The sequence below is a fragment of the Myxocyprinus asiaticus genome, chromosome 1 (assembly GCF_019703515.2).
Source record: "Myxocyprinus asiaticus isolate MX2 ecotype Aquarium Trade chromosome 1, UBuf_Myxa_2, whole genome shotgun sequence".
Lineage (NCBI taxonomy): Eukaryota > Metazoa > Chordata > Actinopteri > Cypriniformes > Catostomidae > Myxocyprinus > Myxocyprinus asiaticus.
In genome coordinates this window covers 34,354,064-34,372,600 of record NC_059344.1, presented here as the reverse complement: position 1 = coordinate 34,372,600, position 18,537 = coordinate 34,354,064, and the positions used below count along the sequence as shown (strand labels likewise).

General features: G+C 38.1%; 1 protein-coding gene across 1 annotated transcript in view; it reads left to right on the top strand.

Moving 5' to 3' along the window:
* The window catches only part of LOC127444144 (alpha-ketoglutarate-dependent dioxygenase FTO-like), a 208,405-nt gene extending 190,587 nt beyond the window's left edge, over positions 1-17,818 (top strand). Inside the window, exons 9-10 of the mRNA XM_051703365.1 lie at positions 15,825-15,965; positions 16,382-17,818. Of these exons, the coding sequence (XP_051559325.1) occupies positions 15,825-15,965; positions 16,382-16,388 (148 nt within the window). The 3' untranslated portion in view covers positions 16,389-17,818. The remainder of the gene's footprint in view (positions 1-15,824; positions 15,966-16,381) is intronic.
* Positions 17,819-18,537: the final 719 nt, after the last annotated feature.

The window sequence follows — 18,537 nt, the reverse complement described above, 5'->3', positions numbered from 1 at the left end:
CAGTGTGAAGCAACATGAGGGTGAGTAAATGATAACAGAATTTACATTTTTGGGTGAACTATAAGAACTATCCCTTTTCCCTCTTACAGAATACAACCTCAGAGAAGCGCTGATTGATGGTAACTGTGGACATTAATTGTTACATAAAAAGGTTTATCAAGCATGTTAAGCAGATGCCTCAGGGAATTTGGTTTATAGATGTATGCAGTTTGTTTTCCTTGAAATAGATGTATGGCTTATGTTTAGATGTTTAGTTGTATTACAGCCAATGCCATGCAGACACACAAATATATACACACACATGCTGTGTTCTTATTCACCATGGGCAAAAATCCTCTCTCCCCATCAAATATTCATCCACGCAAGCTGCTGAAAGATTTTCTGTCTGTTCCAGCTGTGTGCGGTGACTGGCTGGAGGTGGACAGAGCGAGTCAGGAGTCATTAGGCCTGAAGAGGCTGCAGGCTCTTTAGATTTACAGGAACGAGGGGGAATGGATGGTGACATGTTGATGTTGTACTCAGTATGTTAGGAGTCCCTTGAGAGACTGACCCCAAACACCCCCCAACCTATCCACTCTTCTCTTTTCTACCTCTCTACTCATCTCCATCCTCCCTTCTGCCCAGTTTTTATTCATTCACTCCCATTCTCTCATTCAAACACAGCCTCTAGGCTTGTGAGGGAGAGAGACAGATGATAACTTTCTGTACTTTCTGTTGGTTATTTAATTCCAAGAGTGCAGAGGCTAAACAGTTGTGAAAAAAGTAATCTCTTGGATTTACTGCACTGTATGGACCATGCTTGATTTCTCTCAGGCACTGGCCTTGGGCCAGCTGAGGGTCTGTGTGTCAGACAACTGAGCCCCTTTAGCAATCCACCCTGCTGTTTCCAGATCAGCAGTTAACCCCCTAAGTCGGTCATCTTACTGTCTCCCATAGCTGAGCTATGTGGGTGAACACAGCCATCTACAGAAGTTCAGAGAGATTAAAGTCCAGTTTATTCAGCTTTAATGGGTATCTCATAGAGCCAAGGAAACAATTACTGCTGCTAAATGCAGCAATGCTGAATTATCCTTGCAAAATTTAAAGGGGTCATATCACAAAGAATCAAATTATCCTTGATCTTTTGAGATGAAAGTGTTCATTGTACTACGAAAATACATCATAGTTTTCTAAAATCAAAACTTTCTCCCCTGTCCAAAAAGACCATTTATTAAATTAGTAAAAAGTAGTAAATTAAAGTTCACCCAAAAACAAATCATTATTCTGTCATTATTTACTCTTTACCCTCATGTCGCTCCAAACCCGTATTACTTTTTGTCTTCCGTGAAACACAAAAGGTGTATTTTTAAAAAGACTTCACATGGTTTATTTGCCATACAATGAAGGTAAAAAGTGTCTCCATTCTGTCAAGCTCAAAAATAGGACAAAAAACACCATAAAACCACAGTAATTAATAATAAATCTAATAATTGTAAAAGTGCAGAAAACAAATGGCGGCTACGTCAGTAACATCAAACCTCATTGGTTCTCATCGCACCTCGTGACCAAATGTCCTGTTGCAAGAATCAACCATGTTAGATGTTTTTTTGGGGGTTTTTTTTAGATCTTGACAAACCAGAATCACTGTCCAGTTTCATTATTTGGCAAATAAACCCTAAATTTCTCCTTTTGTGTTGGACATATATACAGTATATATATATATATATATATAAACCAACACAAGAGGAGAAATTTAGGGTTTATTTGCCAAATAATGAAAATGAACAGTGACTGTCCAAATATATATATATACTACTGGTCAAAAGTTTTGAAACACTTTTTCTTTATTATAATTTTTTTTTTTTTTTTCACATTTTAGAATAATAGTAAAGTCATCAAAACTATGGAATAACATAAATGGAATTATGGGAATTATGTTGTGATCAAAACTGTGTTATATTTTAGCATCTTCAAAGTAGTCACCCTTTGCCTTGAATTTGCAGAAATGTACTCTTGACATTTTCTCAAGCAACTTCTTGAGGTATCACCCTGGGATGCTTTTTAAACAGTATTGAAGGAGTTCCCATCTATATGCTGGGCACTTGTTGGCTGCTTTTCTTTATTATTTGGTCCAAGTCATCTGGCTTTGTGTAGCCCCGGCCACTTTTCATATCTTTCTGACAGATCTCAACATTAGAAATGAGTTGCTGAAGTTTATTTTAAATGAAGTCCCTGATCATTTAATTCTGATCTCAACAGTTTGAGTGAGACATCTTGTCTTGTAAACCTGTCACAATGAAATGCAGGCATTGCAAAGAAGCATTGGACAGTTAAAAATTATATTGGAACCGTCAGCAAAAAGTCTGTTACTACACAAGCAAAGAGGGCATTTAATTTGGAGTCTTAAAGATACAGTGGTTGTTTAATTCTAAAGGTCAGAGAGACAGAAGAAAATGGTCATTGTAACAGGCAAAGGTCGGGCAAGGACAGTAAACATAAAGTTTTAATGTCAAACTTAACTTAAAACAAACATAACAAACACAGCCGGCTGTGCATCATCACGGCCCGGCCATGCCTTCCTCCTTGTCATTCATATTATGAAATTATTCATATGACTAAATTATGATATATTTTTGACACAGGAACAACATTATTGGTGGACTTAATAAAAGTAAAATAAAAATATTGTATGATGTGACCTTATTAAATAATGAACTGAAGTGTCTTTTAATGATTTTCTTTCTATTTGTCCCAATTTGCTACAGTTACACTGAAATATCACACGCCTTTGCCATTGTGTTGTATATACTGTACTTTTCTATTTGAACTGGAACGTTCCTATTGTCCTTATTTAAAACCTTTACCAGTTCAATTGTTCAAGTGCTCTTTAGCCTCATTGCCTTGTTTGACCTAAAGGTATGAGGCCAATGCAAAAATACAAAGGCTTCCATAAGCCCTCATTGTGACTTTTCATTTGCGTGCTGACGTTTGTAAAGCTAGTAAAGCTCAGTCTGTGTAGACAAAGGGCTGGGTACATTACAGAGCCAATTACTTTCCTAATATCAATGGATGTGAAATATACATTGTGTTCACAACAAAGAGAACCTGTTTAATTCTGTCAAGCATATATTTATCTATCCCTTTATCTAAAGCACTCCATTACTGTTAACACAAACACCAGGCAGCTTTGTGTTTCCTCCTATAACTATCACACGTCCTTTAAACAAACGCTCACACATGCACATAACATTTGTCATATAATTTGCTCTCTGTATTTCTTCCCTCCCTCCCTCCCTCCCTCCCTCTCTCTCTCTCTCTCTCTCTCTCTCTCTCTCTCTCTCTCTCTCTCTCTCTCTCTCTCACACACACACACACACACACACACACAAACACACACTTTGTATACACACATTCTCCTCCCCTTGCCCATGTCTGTGATTCTGCTACCTGCTCATTGCAGTGCCCCGGGGGCCTGCTTGGCCTGACTGCTCCCTTAAACAAATTGTTGGCAGTTCACGGGCTTTAAAATGCCACACTGTTTTAATTACACTATTTACTTAATGGACTGCAAAAGCGCTGTTCACACAGCAGGAACAGCTGCTGATTAAGTACTTCAAACACCTGGTGGATGTTGTCTGAATTATTTCAGCTCTTCTTTCGTTCATTTGCTCTTCTGTTTTTGAACTGCCTTAGGGGCCGTTCACACAGGACGCATTCTTGTGTTCAAAAACAGGGAGACGCAGTGGAGTAGAAGGCAATAGAATGCAAGTGTCTCGGGATGTGCTTTTTAAAGTTAAACCATTTAAAATTTGATACGAAGAGGTCCTGCAAAAGCAGCAAAGCATGTCACAACGTTTCAAAATGCCTGTCTAGCACATGACCGTGTCCTGTGTAAATGGCACTTTACTCTGATTTCATGTAGATTCTTCACCGCATGCATCTCTCTCTCGTAATTGCTTGTTTTCTTGACATTTTGTGATGTCATCCTTTTCGGACCCTTTACTTTTCAATAACTCATATTTCACATGTTCTTATTAACAGCTGTCATATGTAAGAACATGACAGGTAGCACCTGCAGCTCTCCCAACACAACTATTTCTTAGTAAATGAGACTAACCTGTCCTGTCCTCTCACTTTCCATAAGGTAAATGTTAGTAGCACATGTCCCATGGCCTTTTATAAGTTAGAAAATATACAGATGTATTGTCACTTGAACACCTCTATTTGTTCATAAAGAGATGATTGAATAGAATAATGATGCAGGGTTACACAAGTATCACCACCCCAGATCATTCTCTCTCTCTCTCTTTTTTTCCCCCACCACTGTAATCATCTAATCACTTTCACTCTATCCATCATCATTATAGTCACCCATTTAATTTGGTATGTGTATGTACTAGCCTGCGTGGTTATGACTCATTATGAGGATGGTTTTTGTCATTGTTCTTTACCTTGGTTCTGATAATAAGCTCTCAAAATCCTCAAGATAACAATATTTTCTCTCTCTTTCTTACTTTCTAAAAAACGTTTGCATACATACCAGTCAAGTACAAATACATCCATGTTGAAATAACTCCACTTAGATTGTTAAAACAAAACATGAACATGAAACATCTCAACAGTTGTTATTTTAATTATCATTTATTGTATATTGATTCTTTATTTTTTCTCTTCTTTCTTTCTTTCTGTCTGTCTGTATGTTTGTCTGTCTGTCTGTTTATATTTCTCTCTTTCTGTCTGTCTGTCTGTCTGTCTTTCTTTATTTCTCTCTTTCTGTCTGTCTGTCTGTCTTTCCTCATACCTGTAATTAGCTTACCTGTTTGCTGCTGTCACCTGAAGACAGGTGGTGACTGTGGACCTATTGACCCTGGCCATGTGACTGTGCGATATATCTATCAGAACAGGCCTATTCATCACACTGTTCTGTGCCCACAAGGGTTAAGAGTGTATGTATGCAGGTGTACGTAAGTCCTTTTATGTATCCATAAGAGTGACTGTTTTACTGGCAAGTTTGTCAGAACAGGAGGTTTTCATGGCAGTGATGTGGTGTTCAGACATGTAACATGATAAACTTAGTGTTCGTGTACCCAGCCTTGCTGTTATCCACTTTCTGATCACTCTTGGATTATTGGCCCTCAAACACTCCCCTGTGAAGAACTGCAAACATTCAGAACCTCATAACCTCCACTCCCTCAGGCACTCTCTCTCTCTCTCTCTCTCTCTCTCTCTCTCTCTCTCTCTCTCTCTCTCTCTCTCTCTCTCTATTACTCTTACACACACTCGTGTATTTTCATTCTCTTAACCTCTCCATGTTTCTTTCAGGCAATGTAAATAAACACCATCAGTGTATAAAACTCTATTGTCTTTTTAAACTCACCAATTAGTTTTGGCCAAGCAGATCAAAATGCTGTATTTGGCTGGCTTCCACGTCCATAGGTGACCAAACAGAATGCTTTGACGTGTCAGGGTGTGGATCGCACAGACCAAATAGTAACACTATTTGTTTTGCCTTAATGAGATCCAAAGGAACTCTGCACATGTCCATGGTCCAGGTAGGACACTGCGTTTAGTGTCCAAAGGGACACTGCTCTCTACCCTCAGAGCTCTATTCAGTGTCATTTAACAGAACTAACTGACCAGTGACTGATCATTTTTTTAAGGCTGCACACAAAGCATGGCTTCCCCTAACATTTTGTGGCAAAATTAAAAAAGTCTCCATTATCACATATCACATGTTCCGCTTTTTTCTACATCAACATGTCCATAGACATCAGTGGACGCACGACACATAGAGTGCCTTTGGAGCTGTGCTTCTGTGGCAGATACCGGTACAATTAGTTTTCAATGGAGTAATGATTGATGTTCATTGGACAAGAGGCTCTAAACACATGATCAAACACTTTGCAACAAACGGTGATGTACGTAATTGATGGCATATGAAACGAATCGCTGTTGAATCATCAGCAATAGGTCAGTGATACAGACAGTTATTTCCAATCTGACTTAAAATTTTACTTTAAGTTCTAAGCTCAGTTATTTTGACTAAGTAATTTCACTGTTTTAGCAGTAGTTTGAGACACAAATTTTGGGAGCAGCATTGCAACCTTTGTATGTTGATTTATGTGTACACTTCTTATTACCAACTGTCTCTGTGCGCCGTGGAGTGACATATGTGCTTTAACCTGGTGCTGGTGTTGACATCTGGCTAGGTGAGGGGGGGCGATTGGAGGGGCGTGTGGGGTAATTTGTTACGGTGTTAACAGGCTAATAGACGTCCACCTGGTTTTGAGAGTTCAGAGACAGCAGTGGCCTCCTCTGCAATCAGCTTAAGACTTCAGCCCCTTTTTATTACCCCAATTATGAGAGCTGTTTAGAGGCCACCGCTGTGTGTGTGCGATCGCGTCAGTGTGTGTGTGTTTTTTTTATATAATCTGGTTGGGTTAGGACCCAGACACCCACTCTCACCACATCAAACAAGCCTGTCTGAGTGGAGGTGTGCTGACAAGGTCTGTCCCCATTCTCCCTGCCTGTGAACGCTTTGTGTCTGTGCGTGTGTGTCCTACACATACCCAGGGTCATGCACAAGAGATTGGAAGAGCTCGTTTCATGTGGTCTGTTATGAGCTGTTGCTCTACAGATGTGAGAGACCTCCAGTCTCTGGTGGACTCATTGCCTTCCACCCAAATATAGCTCCACTTATTGTCTCCAAACCCACTCACACACGGAACGGGAAAAAAAGAAAGGAGAAAAAACTTAAAACAACTTTGGTCTGTTTTCTGCTGCCATTAATGAAAGGAAATGGTAGATCAGATGCTAGTTTTATTAGCTTGGGCTTAAAAGTATCACATGCCAATCCTTTGCCCACACTCATGCACAAACACAATCAACCACATGAACACGCACAGGAACAGCTGCCTGTACTGATGGTGATTTTGACACTGATTGTGCACATATATAAACACACTTTTTTAGTGCTATAAAGATGTACAAATGAGGATGGGTACATTGTTTCTCACAGACACTCAGTCGAACTGAAAAATTATCATTCATAAAACTCACTTACCAATTATGTCAGTTCAAATCAAAATCTATCACCCAAAAATGAAAATGCTGTCATATTTTACTCACCTTCTTGTCGTTCCAAATACGTTTGACTTTCTTTCTTATAATGCAAAACACAAAAGGAAACATTTTATAGGGATAGTTTACCCAAAAATGAAAATTATCTCATAATTTACTCACTCTCATGCCATCACAAATGTGTATGGCTTTCGGTCTCCTGCAGAATGAAAATCTGAAATCTATACAAGAATATCTCAACTCTGTAGGTCCATTCAATATAAGTGAATGGTGACCAAAACTTTAAAGCTCCAAAAAGCACATAAAGGCAGCATAAAAGTAATCCATACGACTCCAGCAGTTTAATCCTTGACTTTTTAAGCAATCCAATCAATTTTGGGTGAGAACAGACCAAAATATAACACATTTTTCACTATAAATCTTGACATCAGCATCCTTAGCAATCATGACTTCAAACTCAGTTACATGATTGTGTTTACTGACTGAAATGGCAAGATGTATAGTGAAAATGGAGTTACATTTTGGTCTGTTCTCACACAAAACTAATTGGATATCTTTAGAAGACACTGATTAAACTGCATTCATTTTATGGATTACATTTATGCTGCCTTTATATGCTATTTGGAGCTTCAAACTTTTGGTCACCATTCACTTGCATTGTGAGGACCAACAGAGCTGAAATATTCTTCTTAAAATCTTCATTTGTGTTCTGCAAAAGAAAGAAAGTCATACTTACAGTTGAAATCAGAAGTTTACATACACCTTAGCCAAATACATTTAAACTCAGTTTTTCACAATTCTTGACATTTAGTCGTAGAAAACATTCCCTGTCTTAGGTCAGTTAGGATCACTATTTTATTTTAAGAATGTGAAATTTCAGAATAATAGTAGAGAGAATGAATTATTTCAGCTTTTATTTCTTTCATCACATTCCCAGTGGGTCAGAAGTTTACATACAGTTTGTTAGTATTTTGTACCATTGCCTTAAATTGTTTAATTATTCAAACGTTTTGGGTAGCCTTACACAAGCTTCTCATAATAAGTTGCTAGAATTTTGGCCCATTCCTCCAGACAGAACTGGTGTAACTGAGTCAGGTTTGTAAGCCTCCTTTCTCGCATATGCTTTTTCAATTCTGCCCACAAACTTTCTATCGAAGACCCATTTGCGACCGAGCTTTAACTTCCTGGCTGATGTCTTGAAATGTTGCTTCAATATATCCACATTATTTTCCTTCCTCATGATGCCATTTATTTTGTGAAGTGCACCAGTCCCTCTTGCAGCAAAGCACCCCCACATCATGATGCTGCCACCCCCATGCTTCACGGTTGGGATGGTGTTCTTTGGCTTGCAAGCCTCACCCTTTTTCCTCCAGACATAACAATGGTCATTATGGCCAAAAAGTAAAATTTTTGTTTCATCAGACCAGAGGACATTTCTCCAAAAAGTAAGATCTTTGTCCCCATGTGCACTTGCAAACTGTAGTCTGGCTTTTTTTATGGCAGTTTTGGAGCATTGGCTTCTTCCTTGCTGAGCAGCCTTTCAGGTTATGTTGATATAGGACTCGTTTTACTGTGAATCTAGATACATGTCTACCTGTTCCCTCCAGCATCTTCACAAGGTCCTTTGCTGTTGTTCTGGGATTGATTTGCACTTTTTGCACCAAACTACATTAATCTCTAGGAGATAGAATGTGTCTCCTTCCTGAGCAGTATGATGGCTGCATGGTCCCATGGTGTTTATACTTGCATACTATTGTTTGTATAGATGAACCTGGTACCTTCAGGCATTTGGAAATTGCTCCCAAGGATGAACCAGACTGTGGAGGTCCAAAATAATTTTTTCTGAGGTCTTGGCTGATTTCTTTTGATTTTCCCATAATGTCAAGCAAAGAGGCACTGAGATAAGGTAGGCCTTAAAATACATCCACAGGTACACCTCCAGTTCAGTACACCTCCTATCAGAAGCTAATTGCCTAATGGCTTAACATCTTTTTCTGGAATTTTTTTTCAAGCTGCTTAAAGACACAGTTAACTTAGTGAATGTAAACTTCTGACCCACTGGAATTGTGATATAGTCAAATAAAAGTGAAACAATCTGTCTGTAAGCAATTGTTGGAAAAATTACTTGTGTCATGCACAAAGTAGATGAAAGAAAGAAACTTCATTTTTGGGTGAACTGTTCCTTTAATAAATATTCTGGTCTATCTTTTCAAGACAATAGCAGTTAACATTGACTCATTTTAAAAATGAATAAAGGACCCAAAATTATAATAAAAGTAATCCATGCAATTTAGTAGTCTGCTTGCCATATTCCATGTCTTCTGAAGTTATACGATAAGTTTTGGTGCTTAAAGACAACTTGCCTTGTTTTAGCATTAAAATCAACACAAGTTCTCGTATGAACGAGCTTTTCTCATAATGCTCATTAACGAATGTCAAGATTTTCACTGAAAAATTACTTAAATTCTAGCCTGTTTCTCATAAAAAACCTATCATATAACATCATATAATATTCACAAGACATGGAATATTATGCACAAGTCACATGGGCTAACTTTATCATACTTTTGGGTCCTTTTTTAAGCTGTAAAGTGAGTCCCTGTTAATCTCCATTGTATTGAACGAACCATAATATTTATTAATACAAAACATCTCCTTTTGTACACATCAGAAAGAAAGTCATACTGATTTAGAACCCAATATGAGTATGAATAAATTCTGAAAGAATTTCCATTTTGGGGTATTAACTATTAACTGAATTCCTTTAATTGAAATGAAATATCAATTTTATGTGATTATATAACATTTTACTCTAATCCCAGTCAGTTTAGCACAGTGCAGTCTTAGGGTCAGGTTCATTTCATGCAATTTTAGTTGCAGCTTGTTCGATTCATTTGCATCTATGCATTAAGAGTTGTTTATGGAATTCATAACATTGGTATAATATTATGCACTATTAGTTGAGCTACATGAACAAATCAGTTCCAGTTCAGTTCAGAAACAAGAACATTTTCAAAACCAGACACTTTTTTTTTTTTTTATAATGTCAGATGAGTCTGAAGGGTTGAATCTGTTGAAGATGTTATCTGTGAGCTTGTTCTTACTCTTATATTGGAGAACTGATTGCTTTCATGGGCCTTAGAGCCAAACCATGATTTATGATCAGCTCACTTGTTTTTGCATGACTCATTTGATGAAATTTTCTGAATGTGCTCAATCACTGCCAAAAACTGTAAAACTACACACCTGCACACCAACTCACACATACGCCCTGCACACCTGTGTGCATGATATGAGAAAAAAAGATTCTCATCTTTATTAGAAACAGCATCAAATATCTGTATATTTCACATCGGGTACGTTTAAGACAGTGTTTTTGCATAGACAAGCCAATGTACAAATAGTGCTTATCACATGCAGATACAGAATAGCACACGGTGTAACCTCACTGTAATGTCCTAATCAAACAGGCCCATTTGTAGCTGCGTGGTAGTAAATGATCTCTTGGTGGGCAAATGCAATTAACATTGTCTCCTGTCTGTGTACCCAGCATTTTAGCCCTACATCTATCAGCATAATGGTGGCGGGCAGAAGCTCTGATGTTGTCTAATAAGGGCATTTTACTCTCTTTAAGAGTGGGGGTCAGGTAATGTACGACCTTAGAGGTGAAGTCCAGCACAGCTCTATAAACCACAGCGATATTTCAAAGTGAGAGAGAGAAAGTCCAACTGAAAAGAGGTTTTAATCATTTCATTTATCTGTTCGTTCTTGTTTTTCACTCTCCTCTCCTCTAGTTTATCTCAGTTGGAGGAGGATACAGAGAGAGGGGGAAATCGATGCGGAGAACATTACAGTAAAATGTATTGATCAGACACAGAGAGAGCCGTGCGTGCGGCCCAGAGATGGCCTAGTGATGCAATTCTTAAAGGAATTTATCCACTGCCTCCTGCATTAACCTTTTATTGACTGCTTTGCCTGTCCATAATTAACACTCACTTTAGCTAAAGTGGTTAGTTTCAGTTGGGGGGCAAGCTGTGTGTGTGTTGCACACTGTGTGTGCGTGGACCGGGAGGGCTGGAGTCGAAGTTCAAGTGTGTTGAATGTGTGGGGTGGGTGAGAGGGAGTGTGTGAGCTGGCCCCCAGAAGAACAGAGGTGATAGATCTCCCTCCCTCCACATTAGCTTGCTATTCCAGCAGGCCTGGCTGTAGGGTTATAGGGTTTCAGAGCAAATTGAAATGAGTGATTGTAACGTCGATCTCTCCTGAGCACGGGTCTGATGGGAGAGGTAGACTGCATCTGAGAGAGGTTAATCGGTATGGATGGTTGGCATACACTTCCAAATATACTTCCAACAGTCCACACACACATACACACTCTTTACTCTTTACCATCGAATGTGGAAGGAAATGTGGCAATTATTGTATATGACTTTGTGTATGCATGGATTTCTTCAAATAATAACAAATAATGACTCATTAAATCAATAAATAATTGGGTAAATCCATAAATTGGAGGTGATTCAAAATCATGTTGAAGATGTCTGACTTTTAAGAGGTTGCATAACATGAGATTGAAGTTATTTACATTTATGCATATGGCAGGTACTTTTATTCACAACAATTTACTGTGCATTTAAGCTATACATTTTGCCAGTATGTGTTCCTTGGGAATCAACACTATGACCTTGGCATGGAGATACAGGAACACAGGATCAGATTAAATGTATGCTTATTCTCACCATAGATATTATACTACACTCTCAATAATAATATTGTAATGTGTACAGATGTGAGTTAAAGGGATAGTTCACCCAAATATGAAATTTCTCTCATCATTCACTCAGCCTCATGCTATCCTAGATGTGTATGACTTTATTCCTTCTGCAGAACACAAACGAAGATTTTAAGTCAAGTCATTTTTATTTGCATAGCGCTTTTCACAACACACATCGTTTCAAAGCAGCTTTACAGAAAATCATGCATTAACAAAAAATGAAACTATATATAAAGTCTTAGAGTGATCATTGTGTAGTTTGATTAAATATGATTATAAATTGTGTATAAATAATAATTGTATTTAGAACCCCTGTGATCAAGCTGAAGGTGACTGTGGCAAGGAACACAAAACTCCATAAGATGTTGGTTAATGGAGAAAAATAACCTTGGGAGAAACCAGGCTCAATGTGGGGGCCAGTTCCCCTCTGGCTAACCAGCATGAATATAATGCCAATATTAGTTATTTATGTGCAGTGCAGGTCATGGTTTAAGATTAGTAAACTAAGTGTTAAGGTCCAGTGTTTAAAAACTTTTTTTTTTTTAAATTAACTTTAAGATTAATGACTTATGTCTTTGAAGTCCATCCTGAATTAACTGCAGAAGTTCACATAAATACATTGTACTTTGTTAGTTGGCTGATGAAGGCTTTTGTTGGCAATTAAATGATAGTCTATGTATCTTATATTTCAAGAGTGCAATCCATCAATAGACAAAGGTGATGCAGGCAGAGATCAATGAGGTGCATCGCAGTTCAACCGGCACGTCATTTCGATGAGGTTCGGTGGGTTCCATCCTAAATCCAAGGTTCAGGCAGTGGCATATGACGTATCCGATGTCTTACAGTTGGATTTGGCATCAGTTCATCCTCTGAAGTCCATCGTAATAGACTGAAGTGATGTCTGGCTAGCACCGGCTGCATTTAGTCATCATCACTCAGAGACACATAGCAGTGGAGTCCGACACCTAGCAGGAACGGAGCTGGATCTGGCCGGCTCTGGTAACCTCGGGATATGACAATTTAAAAAGAATGTCTCAGCTCTGTTGGTCCTCACAATGCAAGTGAATGGTGACCTGAACTCAGAAGTTCCAAAAGGACACAAAGGCAACATAAAAGTAATCCATACGACTCCAAGGGTTAAATCCATGTCTTCAGGAGAGATGTGATAGGTGTGGGTGGGAAATAGATAAATATTTTAAGTCCTTTTTTACTATATATCTCCATCTTTGACCAGCCCCATTCAGCAGGTGGCTAAATGTGAAAGTGAAAGTCACATCAACTCCAGAATGTGGAAGTGAAAGTGGATATATAAAGTAAAATGTGAAAGTAGAGGTATATAGTTAAAAAGGACTTAAACATTAATCAGTTTCTCACACACATCTATCATATCGCTTATGAAGACATGGATTTAACCACTGGAGTCGTATGGATTACTTTGATGCTGTCTTTATGTCCTTTTTGGTCTGTCACCGTTGACTTGCATCGTATGGACCTACAGAGCTGAAATATTTTTCAGAAAATCTTTGCTTGCTTTCTTCAGAATAAAGAAAGTCATACACATCTGGGATGGCATGAGGGTGAGTAAAAAATTATAGGATTTTCATTTTTGGGTGAACTATCCCTTTAATCTGTATGGCTTACAGTATTTTGTATACTCACAATCTATTTCACCACAGTCTATTTGCTTCAGTTCTCTCTTCACTGTCTCTTCTAATAATCTAGTAAAGGATTAAAGAGTTTAAAGACACACCCACATACCACAGACACACAGAATGAGCCCTCATATTATTTATGAACTGATGTGCTACATTAGGGTACTTAGCGCATGTTAACGGATGTTATTGTCAAGCCCTGATGCAATATGAGGATGATATATTGAAGCACGATATGCTAATTCCACTCTCTGCATGTAATACAGCCTCTCATGTGGCCAGTGCAGTTTGGGAGGCAGCACTTAACAGGAGAGCCACTCCACCATTAAGTGGCCCTTACAAAATATATAACCGCAAATAGTGTCAGAGAGGAGCTGTCCTCCGACCGCCGGACAGCACATACTCATCCATAACACTGGCCTCCTTTGGGTACTGCTGCAGTCTTTGAGTGGAGAGGGAGATGAGTGTTTATTATGGGCTTGTGATTATGAGATATAATGTGTTTTGTGCGAATGTGTGATTATTGCGCTTCTTTCCACATTAAAGGAATGTTACAGGTTCAATACGTTAAAACAATAAGTTGAATGTATAACAAAAAGTTCAAATGTATTGATAATGACATTGATTAGCATACTGTTACAGTATTTACCACAGGCAAGAATTTTAACTTGCTTTTTAAAAAAACAAACAAATCTAGCAATGCATTTACAATGCAAATCTATTAGGCTATGTTCAGACTGCAGGCAAATGGGATTTTTTTCTCAAATCAGATCTTTTCAGGCAGACTGTCCGCACTATTAATTGCAAGTGATCAAATCAGATTTGCACGTTCAGACATTACCAACTTATCTGCATGGGTTGCTTTGGAAACAACGTAGGCGTACCCACGTGACGATGCTTTCAAAACAGATGCAGGAAAAATGGAGGTGCATCAACTCGCTCTCCAAAATTGCCCTGTCCAGTCGCGGTGCAGAACTCCTCCGTCGCACAAGAAAAACTCAACGACAGAGGAGACTGGAAAATATTGTGATGTTCCGTGCTGCAGTCACCGATTTTTGACATCATCGTTGTGTGTCGCGTTAGAGTGACGCAAAAGACCATTTGAAACCATCGCATTTGGGATCTTAACTTGACTTCAATGCTGAACATGCCTTTCAAGGTGTACTGTGTAATGTTCGAAACATTAGGACTTCCAAAAGTAATTATTGTTTCCAATTAGGTTCAACAAACACTCCTACTGCCCCTTCCACCCTGCCTCTCACCTGCCATTGTACAAACAGGTAGAAGTGCTCTTCATGTCAGTTGAGAGGTCATGCCCATCTTTTACAGCATTTTAGATTTATGCTGACAGCAAATTGTGCCTCGTTCTTTCTCCATTTCTGACTTTATTTCTTATGACCAGAGATGCAGCACATTCTCACTCACATGCCCAGTTTGTCACATTTATAAGCTATAGTTACATTCAGGTGAAAACCACACATAACAATGCATAAATTAATCAGCCGTTGGAGCAAAATGCAATAACATCAACGTTTCTTATGGAATCAAAGAGCCACAGGCTTCACCTGCCCAGGTGTAAATGTTTGAGACATTAATCAGTGTTGGCCAGTTGTGTTTAGGTGGATTTTGTACACTGCTTACACATGTAGGATTGCAGAAGTGCATTCCTGAGGCTTCATTCAGAGAAGAACAAGGGATGATGCCATACACACACACACACAAGCAAGCTGTATAGTCCTCCACTTCTTTATAAATGTGTGATTAGGACAGGTTATTGTGTGTCATAAAGAAATCAGGAAATGAGTGTGTAGAGTAGAGTTGTGTGTTTAGGGCAAAATTAACCATTCAAACACTCAGTGATAAACACACAAATTTTTTTCCTGGGGATGCTGAGCAACTACAAAGGCAGCTTGAAAATGAAATTCTGTTATTCACTCCTCAAATCGTTCCAAACACCTATGACTTTCTTTCCTCAGTGGAACACAAAAAGAAAAAGGTTGATGTATGTAGATTCTGTTTTTTTTTTCTCTTTTTTTTTTTTTTTCATGCAATGAAAGTGAGGGGTTACTGAGGCCGTCAGCCCCTAACATTCTGTCTAACATCTGCTTTTGTGTTCCACAAAAAAAAGTCAAAGCTTTTGGAACAACATGAGCTTGTGTAATTGACAAAATTTTCATTTTTACGTAAACTATCCCTTTGAAAGGTGTATTGGCATCTGTTTTGAAATTTGGAGTGTGTTTCTGTCTGGGACGCCTTTTATTTATGCTGTGTCTGTTCAATTTTAAACCTGGAATTAAATGGACAAATCTAATGTTGTGATTACTTCTGTGTTCCCACAGATGCCGGTCAAGCCTGGCTCAGACTTTGCCCTCCGAAGAAGCACCTGTTGACCGACCCTATTGGAGTAACGAAGATCCCGACATGCCCTTGCCCTTTGACCTCTCTGACATTATCAACCGTGTTGAGTCACTTCTCTGGAGGTGAAGTAGAACTTTTATGTGTACCCAAACATAAACTACATGCTACACTTACTACATGTTTGTGGTAGACATGACATGTCATATTCTGTGGGTAAAGTAAAGTCAGATTTGTGAGTCAATACTTATTTTGAGCTAATTAGTCAAAATAGTTCACAAACAAGTCTGAAAGAATAATTAACGGATCGGTCTGAATAAAAAAGTCACAAAGGAGAGGTCATGGAATTTCATTGGTCATAAAGGTAGGGAACCCTGAAATCATGTTCAGCTACCTGATCTCCTACCTAAGAACAACCTGATGTGTTTCTATTTGGGATGTTTGTGAATGCCGTGAATGACAAGGGAACATAAAGAAGAGAAACAGTAAAGCACAAAATGAAAACAATGTGACTTCATTTACTTTTTTTTTTTCCTCCTAGGATGTAATGATGGTGTTAGTGAAGGGGAGAGAGAATGTTATGAGGTGGATGATAAGATATAAAAGCCATGATGGAGAGACCACAGGTGACAAAGTACAACAGTACAACACACACCTGGTCAGTTTCTCTTTACCTGGCCTATTCCACCTGACTGAAGACCAACATTCACCTACACACACAACATTGAGGTCCACTCTGATGAACGGATGGATACCTGGATGAAGGGAATAATACAGGGGGACATCTTGATAGGACATTTTCTTTTCCTGTTTCCATCATTTACTATCACTTTAACAAAGTCTGTAGTGTTACAATGACCATGCATAGATGCATATCAGTAGTGGCATACAATAACTATCCATAAATATACGTATATATCCATAAATGTATGTATTAGTTCAGTTCTCCATATATCCTTTCAAGCTTTTTAGGACAGCCATCATATAGATGTAAACAGTATACACAGTTCACTTCTCCTCTGTGTGTGCATGTATGTGTTCGTCTGCGTGCCATCTTTTGAGGGGAAAAGTACCTGTAGATCGAATCCCAGTTAAAAAGGCTATGACATTATGGGGCGAGATTTATGACATCATTAACAGGTGTATAGGTGTGCAGTTGCCTTTTGCTGGGCATATTGTCTGAGGATTTATATGAATATGCCCAAGTGTGTTTGAACGTTTGCTTGTGTGTGACTGTTTGAGAAGGTACAGTTAAAGTTGTTAGTCTGACATTGTCAGTGATGTTTGTGTAGACAGGTGGATGTAAGTACGTGGTACGCACATGTGTAAGTAATTGTTTAAGACTGTTTTATTTCCGTGTGCAGTTGAATATGAGGGTGTGTGTGTGTTTGTATTTGTGTACATAAGATGTTTCTCTCCCAAGCTGAGTAGTGTTGATAGGCAGCTCTTGCTGAACTCTTCAAGAGAACTTACACCCCATGCGTTGCATAAATCCCGCAGCTCATTGGCTCTTAACCGTTCAATAACGCCTGCCTATATCAGAAATGCTGCTGGTTTCGTGAGGAATGCACTTGAACATCTTTAAACGAATGAGGGATGAAGAAAAGCACTCTTAACATCCTCTAAATGAATGAAGGATGAATGAAAAGGGATGACTGTTGAAGCCAAGCAGCTTTCTCTTTCTTTTTAAGGTTTTTCTATGTCATCAGTGTTAACGCAGAAGATCCATATTATAGTATTCAAAGAAGATGCTTAAATGTGTTTTATACTTTTGATGATTTAGAGTTGTCATTGGTTGCCAAATATTGTGTTATTGCTGAGTAAATGCTGTGAGGTTGGTTTATATATATATATATATATATATATATATATATATATATATATATATATATATAATCTTTCTTTCGTTGTGTTTTTCTGTATTCTTTCTCCGGCGTGCCACAAGCCCTACTGCTTTTCTGAAAGCATTGTGTGTGCAAAGCACTAGTTCAAATCGAAATAAAATACAATGCTGGTTTATCAATCAGTTCATGGTTGATCATTCTTCTTGCATGAAATTGATTTTGTATATAGGGGTAATCATATAACTTTAATTAACAGCAACATTATTGTATCAATATAAATGCATAGATCATTTAAATAGTTAGAAATAGTTAGAACTGTATTCATATGTGTTTATATTTAAACAAAATTTGTTAAGCATTCTATGATTTTTTTTGTCAATGACCTATGAATGAAATTTATTATAGAGGTGAATCTTATGAAACCTGTCAGGAAAATATCAGAGACATATGAAAATAATTATAATAAGAAGAAAAAAAAGAAGAGAAAGAAAAAGAATGAGACCATTAAGCTTAAAATAAAAATGTGTGACCTGCTCCATCATTTTGAGGCACTTTTTTTTTCTTCCCAAATACATATTTTGATGTTGGGACAAAGTGACTCAAAATGATGGCATAGGTCTTTTTTTTTTTTTTTTTTGATTACCTATAAAGTGTTACCTTATTTTGAAATACATTATGTATCCATTGTATTTTAAATGGCATGAGAGAGAAAAAACAAACAAACATAAGAACAGATTTCATTAAGAAGAAGAAAGACTTTATTATTGTCACACATTATACATTTTGCAGATATACAGTGAAATGCTTTTTTTCACATATTCCAGCTAAGCTGGGGTTAGAGTGCAGGGTCAGC